The following is a 12,881-nucleotide window of genomic DNA, read 5'->3' as shown; positions in this document are numbered from 1 at the left end:
AATGACATTGTGAGAAAAGCTTTACTACTGAAATGTTAGTGGGCATTTTGGCTCTCTGACTTGTTATGAATATATAAATGGTTTATTTTTGTGGGTTTTATATTTCCAAGTGGTTGTTCCTCAGAAGGGGAGCTCCATCTTTCTTTGGATTTTTGCTAATGGAGTGACTGGTTGCTCATTTGTTTTGAACTGGAATTTTAAGCACCCTCAATTATTTTTTTTTATTTAGAACTGTATTTGTGCTGGACCATGCTTTAATTTATTATTATGCTTGTATTGCCATTCCAAAAGACTCATGCACAAGTAAAAATATTTGACCAAATTCTATAATGTATTTTCTTCTTTACAATGACATAATTTTACCTTGCATATGGTGCCTCTCTGTGTATCATCAAGTAAACATAGAAGAAAAATTACCTGTTTTTTCTTGGTTTCCGTTTTTCTTCTTGGATTGATTTCTAAGAAAACATCAAACAATTTTTTAAAAAAGTATCACTTTTTAAAACACTAAAGCATTTTTATGCAAATGGACATGTTAAATATGAGAATTTCCTATATTTCTTACTACGAAAAATATGTAGAACATAATTTGTTGAGTTAAAAAAAAAGTATGTGCTGTAGAAATTTGTAATAATCTTTGTGCTTGTGTATTTGTATAAGATAGACTGCAGCTAGTATTGGGCACTATACTGCACACAAATGAAAGAAACTGTAATCAGATGCCTAAGGAGGGAATATCAAGCTTCCAAATACCTCTATCTGCTTTAATAAAATTGACAAACACTGTTCAAATTAGGCAGACTTTTACTTATGCTATGCCAGTTTATATGGATATTGGCTATTTACAGTGACTAGGCCCAATAAAATAACTTATTTTTAGACAAAGGAAATGCAGTAGATCTAATCTATCTGGATTTCAGTAAGGCATTTGATACAGTTCCACATGGGAAATTATTAGTTCAGTTGGAGAAGATGGGGATTAATATGAGAATTGGAAGGCGGATAAGAAACTGGTTAAAGGGAAGACTACAACGGTTCACACTGAAAGGTGAACTATCAGGCTGGAGGGAGGTCACTAGTGGAGTTCTTCGGGGATTGGTCTTGGGACCTTTTAACATTTTCATTAATAACCTTGGCACATAAAGTGGGAGTGTGCTAATAAAATTTGCAAATGACACTAAGTTGGGAGGTATTGCCAATATGGAAGACGACCGGAATATCATAAAAGACGATCTGGATACATTTGAAAACTGGAGTAATAGAAATTAGATGAAATTTAGTAGTGCAAAGTGCAAGGTCATGCACTTAGGGAATAACAAGAAGAATTTTTGCTACAAGCTGAGGACATATCAGTTGGAAGGGACAGAAGGAGGAGAAAGACTTGGATGGTACTGGTTGATCACAGGATGACTATGAGCCACCAATGTGATGCAGCCATGAAAAGGCTAGGGTGCATCAGGCAAGGCATTTCCACAAGGGATAGGGAAGTGTTAGTACCATTATACAAGGCACTGGTGAGACCTCATCTGGAATACTGTGTGCAATTCTGGTCTCCCATATTTAAGAAAGACGAATTCAGATTGGGTCAGGTACAGAGAAGGGTTACTAGGATGATCAGAGGAATGGAAAACCCACCTGACGAGAAGAGACTCAAAGAGCTTGACTTGTTTAGCCTAACCAAAAGAAGGCTGAGGGGAGATATGGTTGCTGTCTATACATACATCAGAGGGACAAATACTAGGGAGGGAGAGGATTTATTTAAGTTCAGCACCAATGTGGACACAAGAACAAATGGATACAAAATGACCATCAACAACTTTAGGCTTGAAATTTGATGAAGGCTTCTAACCATCAGAGGAGTGACGTTCTGGAATAGTCTTCCAGCGGGAGCAGTAGGGGCAAAAAACCTAGCTGGCTTCAAGACTGTGCTTGATATGTTTATGGAAGGGATGGTATGATGGGATAACCTAATTTGGCAATTGACTGATCTTAGATTACTAGCAGTAAATATGCCCAATGGCCTGTGAAGGGATGTTAGATGGGGTGGGTTAGATGAGAAAGCAATGTTATGCTGCAGCATTTAGAATAGCATGACTCTTCAAAATAATACATTTTGAAATTTAGAATTGGCCTAATTTTGATCTTACTTATAGTGATATAAATCAATGGTAATTCCATGAAAGCTAGTGAATTACACTGGTTTAAAACCAGTGTGAAAAGAAAATCAGGACCCTTTCCTAGAACCATCATATTTAGGGTACTGCAACTGATATATCACAGATTCTTGAATTCAAAAGAAAGAGTGCAGAAATATAGCTTTCCTTTTAATGTGATAGGATAACTACAAATAAAGAAATACAGCTATTGTCCACTTACTAGCATTGTAAAAATCAGTCAGTCATATTCTGCCCTCAATTACACCAATGCAACACTCTACACTTCTACACTTCAGTGGGTTTGCATGGAGGTAAGTGAAGGCAGAATGTGGCTTGTTACCTAATTAATACTGACAATACTGTGTGAAATAAGTACCAGTTCATGTTGTTATCCCCATTTTTACAGATGGGGGCTGTAAGGTGGAGTGAGTCAGAGCAAAATTTTCAAGAACATCCACTAATATTGTAGGTGATGCTGGTTGGGAATCATTTTCAATATTTCAATTATTTTTGGCCCAAATTGAGATCAAAAGCCAAAATTTCAAAATTTTTGCAGAACAAAATTATGGAAGAAAAATATATTTGGATCAGTTGAAGGATTTCATTTTCATACATTCAAAATGTTTCATTTAGATTTCAAACTTTTTATTATTTTTTATATAAAACAATTAAGTATATTTTGAAATGAAAAGTTGTTACAAAACAAAAAAAATTAAAATTTTTCATTCTAAACATGTATAAATGGGACATTTTGACATTTTCTATGTGTTTTTCCCCAGTTCTTTAAAATGGAAATGTCATAAAAATCAAAATGATTATGTGAAAAAATTGGTTTAATCAAATGACATTTTCCAAGAGAAACCTATTTTGATGAAAATTTTCCAACCAGTTCTAATTTTTGGGTACCCAGCTTGAGACCCATAGTGTATGTCTACACTACAGCTAGACACCCGCGGCTGGCCCGTGCCAGCTGACTTGGGATCAAGGGGCTCGGGCTGTGGGGCTGTTTCATTGCGGTGTAGATGTTCGGGCTCAGGCTGCAACCTGAGCTCTGGGATCCTCTTCACCTCCGGCCCAAGCCCAAAGATCTAGACTGCAATTAAACAGCCTCTTAGCCTGAGACCCAAGAGCCTGAGTCATCTGGCATGGGCCAGCCATGGGTTTTTGATAGAGACTGATTGTCTCAGGAGAGAATTTGCAGCTTCCACTGACTTCAACTGGGGTTGTGGCCACCTGGCACTTCTGCAAATTGAGTGGTTAGATGACTATTTCAAAACCAGAGTTACACAAAATGAATGGACTTTTGAAAATTCAGGTCTAAGTGACATACTCAAGGTCAAATAGTTTGAGAACTAAGGAATTCCTGACTCCCTATCTGTTTTCAGATAACTAGACACTCATATCTGCACCCCTCGTGTGCTGGGCCTTACACTGAATGCAGTGGAAAAGTTTAAGCAAGATAGGCTGACTCTCTCTTTCAAAATAAATACAGTTGATTGAAGGTAATGTTGATTCATGTTTTGAAAACTACTACTGAAAACTAATTTCAAAGATGCCTAGTTTTTGCTGATACAAAGTCAGACAAATAACAAAAAAGTACCAAGATCCTTTCTCTTAACTGTTTGGTCTCTGCTTTGTGGATACACTTTGCACTAATAACATCTTTACTTTAATATATTAATTTCTTCACATAAAACTCTAGATACGGAATTCTGTGTCACACTTTACATTTTTAAAATCCGAAATCTCACAAGACTTGTTTTTCAGAAAACAGGCCCTATTCAACTTATGCCAATCTCTATTTCAATATATGAAAGTTTCAGTGATAGCTTGTTTCATCCTGCTCCTTTGTGATAATTTCTACTGAGAGGGGTGCCAATTGTGATAGCCAGTTTAATCAACTATACTTTTACCTGATGTTAAAATAGGCCTGTGAGATACATATGCCACTAGCAAATGTGCACAATTGCTCTCTTCATAGGAATCTTATGAACCGCTTTTTAAATGTCCCTCTTTCTGCTCACATACTTGCCTTTTTCTGTATTTAATGGCATTACAGCGTTGGACCAAAGGCTTTACATGAAGACAGCCAAATCCATTAGTTTACTGAGCTGCTTGTCTTCTCCATTTGGTGAAAGGAGCTGCAGTATACTAACAAGGCATATTTTCATATTTGGTCTCTAGGCAAGAACAGGCACAAGTGATGGCAGTCATTATAAATACCTAGATAGACAGGTCACATAAATATTTCCCCCACCTTCTTTGTCTGTCTAGGTAATTCTTTTATTATCTCACTCATCTTGTCTCTCTAACATCCTAGGACCAACATGGCTACAACACTGCATACAACAATAGACAGACAGAGAAAGCCTGGATCTTGGGTTGTTTGAAATCTGGTTATGGATCTGAATTTTGTGGCCCATCTATTTACACTGGAAGGGAGCTTCTTCTGCCCTTATAAAGGATTGGCTGGACACGATATGTCTGGCAGGTTTTGCCCACAAACGTTTATCAAGCTTACGTGTATTAGAATATAGTAGGTGGAGTCTTCAGGATTATTTAAAGTTTTGGGTTTCTGCGGTCTCCTTGGGGGTCGCTGCAGGGGATGAAAGTCCTCTGCTTTGGTGGCAACTATAAAAAAGAGCAAGATACATTAATATTCATTTGTTCACAGGATGAGAGTGCATCACAAAAGCATAACAAGAAAGATATTTATTTGACAGGGAAAAAAACACTTTCAGCGACTTTTAGCACTTAAACAAAAAAGTAAATGTTTTGGACATTTCCATGACCATGCTTGAAAGAAATGTGGAGCTATAAAACGGACCTTCAATAATGCTCATGAACACAGATCACATGGAAATTGCCATGTTGTAACAGACCAGTGTTCTATCTAGTATGGAATGCTCGCTCTGTCACTGGCTAACTCTGGATGCTTCAGGGAAAGGTGCTGGGAGCCAGTAATCAGGTATTTCTCTGTGCCCTTTGATCTTTTTCCTGTCCTGCATGTAAACTAGTCCATTATAATTCCTTATACCCACCGCTTAAGTGCTCAGATTTTTCAGGGTCCTAGTTAGGTGTATTTATCCGTAGATTCAATTGCAATTTCATCTTCCAGTCTCCCTAATTATCTGTCACTTAATCTAACATAATTGAAAATATAGCTAACGGGGATCTGATTTATTTCACCTCACTGAACAGTGGTTTTCCATTCCTTTATCACATACTAAAGCCATGACTCTCTGTAGTTGTAATCTGTATCTTACAGGCATTCACAAAAAATTGAACATTGGTTGGCAGGTAGAAATCTTAAGAATGAGAATCAGGCCTAATATCTTTTATATGAAACCAAACACCTCTAAAGATCTATTCACATACACTACTGAAAAGCAAGTAACAATTAAACATTTCCGACACTGACCAGGACATTGTCAATGCCAGAAGTCCCATTTTTTACTAATGAAAAGGTTGATTCTTGGAGACAAAGAAAAAAAGAGCAGAATTTATACTTGTTAATGATTTTAAATGAAAGAAGTGAGTAACCCTGCATGAAAAATATTGTTATGTCCAGAACTGCAAAAGTATAATTGTAAGGCATTGTAAAATATTGTAAGGTATTTATCTTATCTCATTCTCCAGTCTTTTCATCTTGTGAATATGACAAGAACAACACGTGCCATATTTAATGGGAAGTATTACAGATAGAGCTGGTCGGAATATTTTTAACAAAATGTATTTTCATCAAAATATACTGTTTTGTCAAAATCAACACTTTGCAGAGATGTATCAGTTTTGACAAAGTTTTTGATGGGAAGATTTCTGACTTCTAGGGCATGAGACAGTGAGAGAGAAACCTAAAATCCCAAACTGGCTCCTTTTTGCTCCAAAAATGGACATTTTCACACAATTCTGTTTCATGAAAACATTCAAAATGTTTTGTTTTCATTCCAATGCAGAATGAAACCAAATTTCTAAACCCTGAAAGGTGTCATGAAACAGAATTGTAATCCACGGGGGCCAGCTGTAATTTCAGTGTGAGATATTGGCATCTGAGCTATATTCATTGGTAAATATGAAACAAAATAGAAAATAAAAGCTCTCTGGACATTTTGAAATGACTTCATAAAAAGCACACAACTACAAGGTATATTGACTCTTCTGTACTGAAGGGTAGTAAGTATCAATATACGTTGCGATTCTGCACACCCAACCTAAACATTCGCACGCATGATGTCCATCACCAGAAGATTAGACCAACAGCTTTGTCAAGGCCAGATCATTTCCTTGGTTCTGTGCATAGAACAACCCTGTGTGGATCATAATCTCTTCACATAGAAAGGGAGAGCCAGGCACCTCTACCTCAGTGTCCCCTTTCCTTTAAATCCATGGAGGACTCTCTGTGAGTCCATGAGAACCACGTGAATTCTCTGTGAGAACCATGAGAACACAGGGAGTTGGTGAGGCAGGAGATGAGCATCGCCTCCCTGCACCCAGCAGCAACAGCAGAGGAAAGTTAAAGCCAGAGACCGTTGTGGAGCTTCCTTCACACTGGGATGGCCCCGGGGTAGGCACTGCTGAGGAGACCCTTGCAGTGTAGCTCTATTGGTGCCCTGGTTACAGGGAGCTGGGCACAGCCAAGGGATAACATGAGTGTACAGATGGCATTGTGTCCCCATATATCTTCAAGACCTGCAGAGTTTTAGGTGAGCCCCGCATCTTCCCTGCCCCACAACAAAAGACTTCAGAGGAAACTACATGGGGGGAACCTCTGAGGTTCCTGGTCCACACATGCTTGGGGGCAGAATCTGCCCCAAAAAGGTTTATTCCCATTGCTAACTACTGCAAGTATATTCCACTGCAGCGAATTCCACTGATGTACTGATATTCTACCTGAAGTGAGTTTTGCCCATGAACCAGAGTGCTAACAACACTCAAGTGGGTAAGGCAGGAAAGAATACATTTTGTTTTCTAAGGGTATGTCTGCCCTGCAATTAAAAACCCATGGCGGCCTGTGCCAGTTGATTTGGGCTCATGGGATTCGGGCTGCGGCAGTTTAATTGCAGTGTAGACATCTGGGCTCGGGTTACAGCCCAAGCTCCCACCACGCAGGATCCTAGACCCCAGGCTCCAGCCTGAGCGTCTACACTGCAATTAAACAGCCCCTTAGTCTGAGTCCTGCAAGCCCCAGTCAGCTGGCCCAGCCCAGCCATGGATGTCTTATTGCAGGGTTGACATACCCTAATAACTCCCCAAAACTCTGGTTTATTTTACTCTGGGAAGGTAAAATCTACTCCACCTACATCATAACATCTTTTTAATTAAGAATGTGGCACAAGTATTTATAATGAGAAATGATCAGCAATACATCAGTGTTGGCTCCTGCAAAATTAGCTGTATACATTTTTTATTATGTGTGACAAATAAAGACTTGCAAAGGTCACTGGTATATTGAGGAGCCAGAAGGAATAATGTTAATTTAAACTGTAGTAGGATAATGCTTCCATTTATTGTTTCAGCTTCTTATCTGAAATGCAGACTGCTCCTAGTGTAATGAATAGACAATTAGCTCAACATTTTACCTTTAAAATAACAATGGTATTTTTCAAATTTAGGGTAGAGATAATTCACTTTAGACGATAAGATTTACATACAACTAATTCATTTTAGTAATTGCAGATTAAATATGAATTATACTTTTATTTAAGCAGATAGACTGGGTCTAGTACAGATACATTGGGCTTGATTCTACTCTCACTAGGAAGCTGATTTTACACTGGATGCAATTCAAGTGGCTTCAGTGGAGTTATGGTTGACTTACACAGGTGATAGAGCAGAGTCAATCCCATTGTATTTTATTTGCAAGCACATCAGGTGTCTAAACCAGAAATGATAACCTAAAATGATAAAATTAGCTTAATTAACTATCATAAAAACCTCTGTTTTAAATTTTCAAAAACTGTATCTAAATGATTGCTATGATCACATGAAAATCAGGGGAAAAAATGAACAAAAATTTGGAGCAATAGGGAAAGCCCAAGAGAGCTGCTTTCTTATTATCTGTTTTTTTTATAGTCACATAAGAGCTCATTAGCATACATGCTATCACATTATTCATTGTCTTATCTGACATATCATCACTGTCAAAGACCTAATGTATACTTTTCTTTCCGATTACACTGTTCCAGTTGAAATTAGCTGTGAGAGTAACGCCTCTGCATTGCTGCTCTGAAAACTACTCTTATACTCAAGAAAAATCATTTTAACAATCAGAAGGGTCTCAGTAAGACAACTTGCTTTGATTATTGAAAATTATATTGCTAACAAGAGCATCTCTTTACCTAGACCTAAATCATTTTGAAAAATCTACCAGTGTAAATGTCTACATTATACTTTCCATATATATATCTAAATTTGATTTGAATGCTTTTGCTTCATGGATGAGATAAGGGTTCAAATGGTTCAGGTTACTTCCCCCTTCCCCAATTTTTTTCAACTCCTATAAATCTCCTGTATCTGGAAATCTTTATCTCCTGCCCTTTCACCAAATGGAGCTCTCCGTCTATATCTTCAGCCCCAATGGGATTAAGCACAATGCTTGCAAGTTCTATGCAACCTTTGCTAGCTCCACTATCAGCTGCTATAGAAAATTTTTCTGTCTATATATCACTTCCTGTTACAGAGGGTAAATGTGCAATTACCACAATACATTGGAAATGCAAACGGATAGGCCAAATTCTGCTTTCAGTTACACTGGTGTAAATCTGAAGTCAATGGAGTAACTCCAGAACTGAGGAACACCAGTGTAACTCAGAAAAGAACTTGACTTGTAGTAATTGAGATTAGGGGCCATAGCAGCAATGAAGTTGTTCTCAGGTGCTTTACATGCTGCAATATTGACACCAGAAACTATGAAAAAGGAAGTTAGGGGGACTGAATTATTCTTCTGGAGGACAGCAATCCCTTAAGATTAGAACTCTAAGACTCTGAATTTCCCTTTTTTGTGAGTTCCAAAGAAAGCTACAAATGTGTCTGGATTTATTCTTCAAATTATCCAAGATAAACTGGGGTGAGCATCTGTGCATTCGTTTGAAAGATTCAAGTATCCACTGACTAAGTATAAAAAGCTTGAAGAAGGGTCAGTAAATAGCACTCCCCCTTCAGGCCCAGCAATAGCTACAGATACCTGTTGTATTGCATTGGTTCCTCCAGACTAGAAGAGCTATTTTGGCATCGGTCCAGAATGGAGAGCTCAATCCTGCAAGGGACTAAGCACCTTCAACGTCTCTTGACTTAAATGGTAAGAGAGGGTGCTGAATCTCTCCCAGAATCATGCTCTGAGTATACCACATTTAGGACCAGTTCAAGATTCAATCCCTGGTAGAAACTAAGGCCCTGACTCTGAGCTGATGGTGATCTGGGATTAGTGTAGCTCAGGAGGGGAAGGGTGGGGGAAAGTGGCTGTGCACCACCTGTCTGTCCCTCCAGATTCTGTCCAGTTCCCAGCATAAACTAGAGCTTCCAGACAGCTGCTTTCAGGGCTGGTTCTGGGATGGATGAGCAGAGCAGTCGATCTTGAGAGAACAAGGAGCAACGGTCTCAAGTTGCAGGGAGGGAGGTCTAGGTTGGACATTAGGAAAAAGTTTTTTACTAGGAGGGTGGTGAAGCACTGGAATGGGTTACCTAGGGAGGTGGTGGAATCTCCATCCTTAGAGGTTTTTAAGCTGCGGCTTGACAAAGCCGTGGTTGGGATGATATAGCAGAGGTTAGTCCTGCTTTGAGCAGGGGGTTGGACTAGATGACCTCCTGAGGTCCCTTCCAACTCTAATATTCTATGATTCTATGATTCTATGATTGAGCACCAGCCTCCAGGTGGCACTGAAATGCTGTTGTTTGGCTGCTTGGCTGGGGCCAAAAATGTTTTTCATCAGCAAAACGGCTAGGGTTGCTACTGGCTGCTTTAACTGACACTTGGCTGCCACAGCACCCACAGGGCCTGTGAAGGGGCACTAACCTCTGAAGCGTCTCAGGGTGGCAGGGTGCAACATCACAGTCCTTTTCTCACCCTTGGCTCCCATGCAGGCTGACCTTGGTGGATCTTCAGTGGGTTGGCCCTCTGGCCGAGTCCCAAAGTCAGAATGAACTCCTTCTGGGGTAGTAAGTAGTTCAATGAACAGTCTATTTTGCCTTCGCTAGAGTCTTCAGCCCTAGCGCTGGGCCCATTAGATTCAGCCCTTTCTTCAGGCTCCCAAATAAACCCTGTCTCCAGTCACAGGACCATTACAGTTGCCAAAAATGACTGGACAGCAGAGGGAGTTGGTTACCTCCCTTTCTCCTAGCTATGCCCCTATGCTGGGTGGGCAGGTTGTTTGGAAGGGGACAGAGCAAGGCTGTTCTGCTGGCCCTACGTCATCTGGAGATTCCCCTTACATCTGGGTAACTCCCAAGAAGCTAGTTATATCTGCATTCTGACAGCTTAAAGCAGCAGGAATGTAACCTCAAATCAGGGCAAATACACCCGAACCTCCACTGCCTTGCATACAGGGCTAGGTCCTCAGCTGTATCAGAACTTCTCATGCCTTGCCAGGGCTGCAAGGGGTAATCTTGAGTGGATCTTTTGCACCCATTTGAATTTCAAATTAAAATTAGAAAATTCTTTAGTGGAGCTTTTGTACTTGATCTTCCATTTAGTATTTATAGTGATGGGCATCATCATTTTCCTGGAAAGAGGTATATTCTGTGATTCCAGCTGGTGGAACAGTCTACGGAGAATATGGTTCATTCCAGGAAATTTGCACAGATTACCCTATGCTTTTTTTTTTTTGTAAAACTAGACCAAGTTCTCTTACTGTCTATTTAAAAAACCTGCAGAAATAAGATTACTTTGGCCTTCTCTACACAGATGTATTTTTAAAAAACTGCCTATTTTGCATTTTTATTAAATTGAACACATTTTAAAGCCTTTACCATTGGCACAAACACATCAGATAGTTCTCCTGCAGCCCCTTATCTTCTGTGATTAGTAGAAATAATTTTCTGCAAACAACGTATAAAAAATGTTATCTTTGGAGCTGCTAAGCTATCAAAATGAACAATGCCAGTCTATTCATAGATAAAGGCAGACATGTTCCTGTTTGGCATTCAAAATGCAATTCTAGATTTATGTGTACAGCTGTAAAATGACATTGAACAAGTGATGTTGAGGAAAATGTGTACAATTATCATTTAAATCATCATCGTAATTATAGAAATCTAAATGCCATCTGATTTAAAGACAAGCAAAAGATCGGCAATCATTGCCATCCACTGATTAATGCCTTTATTGGGGAAGGGACAGCAAGGGTGCCAGTCAGTGTGAAAACTGCACTAAATAAAAGTAAAATCATTGCTTCAAAATGTGTAGATGGTGAGGCTTCTTGCCATATTATAAACAGTATGTCACTTAGTGATAGACCATATATGGTCTATACTGATAGTATGTCACATAGTGATAAACCATATATGTCTGGCCTAGTTAGCCATACTATAAATAGCTTAGTGTATTTGTTCAATGCTTTTTTTCTGGAGATGCCCAGGACTTTTATGAAGAAAAATTCAGAATTTGGTTTTAGGGACTGTTGCTAGGTAGCTGATGCTTGTCTACAGCATCTTTGTTCTTTGGACATGATGGTCACTACACACCAGAATGGTACACAGTAATAAATAAACAGGAGAAGCAGGTGGAATAGGAGTATATTTCTTATTAATCTACAGTGTATTGTTACATACATTACTTTCAGAAGGAAAAAGTGCAAACCAACTGGCAATGTTTTGTATACAGTAAGTACTTAAATGGACACCCATATTTCCCATATGTATTCTATATGCCCATTTAGGATACTATGTAGCTATAGTAAACAAAAACTTATTTGGGATGCAGAGGGCTGTTGTTAAGATACATATCTTATTGAAGCTAGTTCTGCTATGCCTGGATTCAAATTATTTGACTTTCAAGCTTTGTAATTACTATAGTATTTTCTCTTATTTTAATATATTGCATGCACCTGTTTATGCCATCTGATACAGGATCTTTGTTGGGTGTACAGGACAGGATTCCCAGTTTGGATAAATACATTTCCCAAGCTAATCTGAACACCTCCCCCCTGCTCTTCTCTTAATCATTATTCAAATGTAGCATTAATGATCTTTTAGCAAACTGTCTAATAATTGATGAGGGTTAATTCTCCCTCAGGATTGGAGCAGTATTGCATGGGGTGGAGCCCAGGGGGCTGTGGAGCTCCAGATGGTTTCAGACCAAAACTACATCAGGGTCAGAAGGATTAATAGAATTTCACACATAATGGATGAATAGAACTCCTGACTTCCTGGTCCCAGCTTTAAGTCAAGCTTCCTTCCACTTATAAAACCACTCTTTGAAAGTTCATTGGCTGGAAAAAGCCATCTTTGTTAGCTATATTGTGATAAGTAGCATCACTTAAGTGGAAAATGCTGGTGTTTGCTATACAGGAAATAAGTTTTGCATATACAAATAAACGATGTTAAACTTTGGACCTGGTGCAATTGGGTGCAATGGCAGTCAAGTTGCCCTCATGCTCCACGTGTTAATTTCACCCATCATGTGTGCTTAGTGACATTATATAAAATAAACAAAATTGAAAATAAAGGTAATTTCAATTACTCTAGCATTAAGGAAAGTAGGTAGGTACCTACAATGTAAAATGTGTTTTG

General features: G+C 38.9%; 1 protein-coding gene across 2 annotated transcripts in view; it reads right to left on the bottom strand.

Moving 5' to 3' along the window:
• The window catches only part of MYO3A (myosin IIIA), a 175,805-nt gene that overhangs the window by 6,313 nt on the left and 156,611 nt on the right, over positions 1-12,881 (bottom strand). For both annotated transcript variants that reach the window (XM_067562387.1, XM_067562385.1), the window contains 2 exons: positions 4,678-4,787; positions 418-458 (listed from right to left, as the gene is read on the bottom strand). In XM_067562387.1, the coding sequence (XP_067418488.1) occupies positions 418-458; positions 4,678-4,787 (151 nt within the window). The remainder of the gene's footprint in view (positions 1-417; positions 459-4,677; positions 4,788-12,881) is intronic.

The sequence above is a fragment of the Emydura macquarii genome, unplaced genomic scaffold, assembly GCF_026122565.2.
Source record: "Emydura macquarii macquarii isolate MOO-44397 ecotype Brisbane River unplaced genomic scaffold, CSIRO-AGI_Emac_v2 contig_2422, whole genome shotgun sequence".
Lineage (NCBI taxonomy): Eukaryota > Metazoa > Chordata > Testudines > Chelidae > Emydura > Emydura macquarii.
The sequence above is the reverse complement of the archived record's forward strand: the minus strand, read 5'-3'. Positions and strand labels throughout refer to the sequence as shown.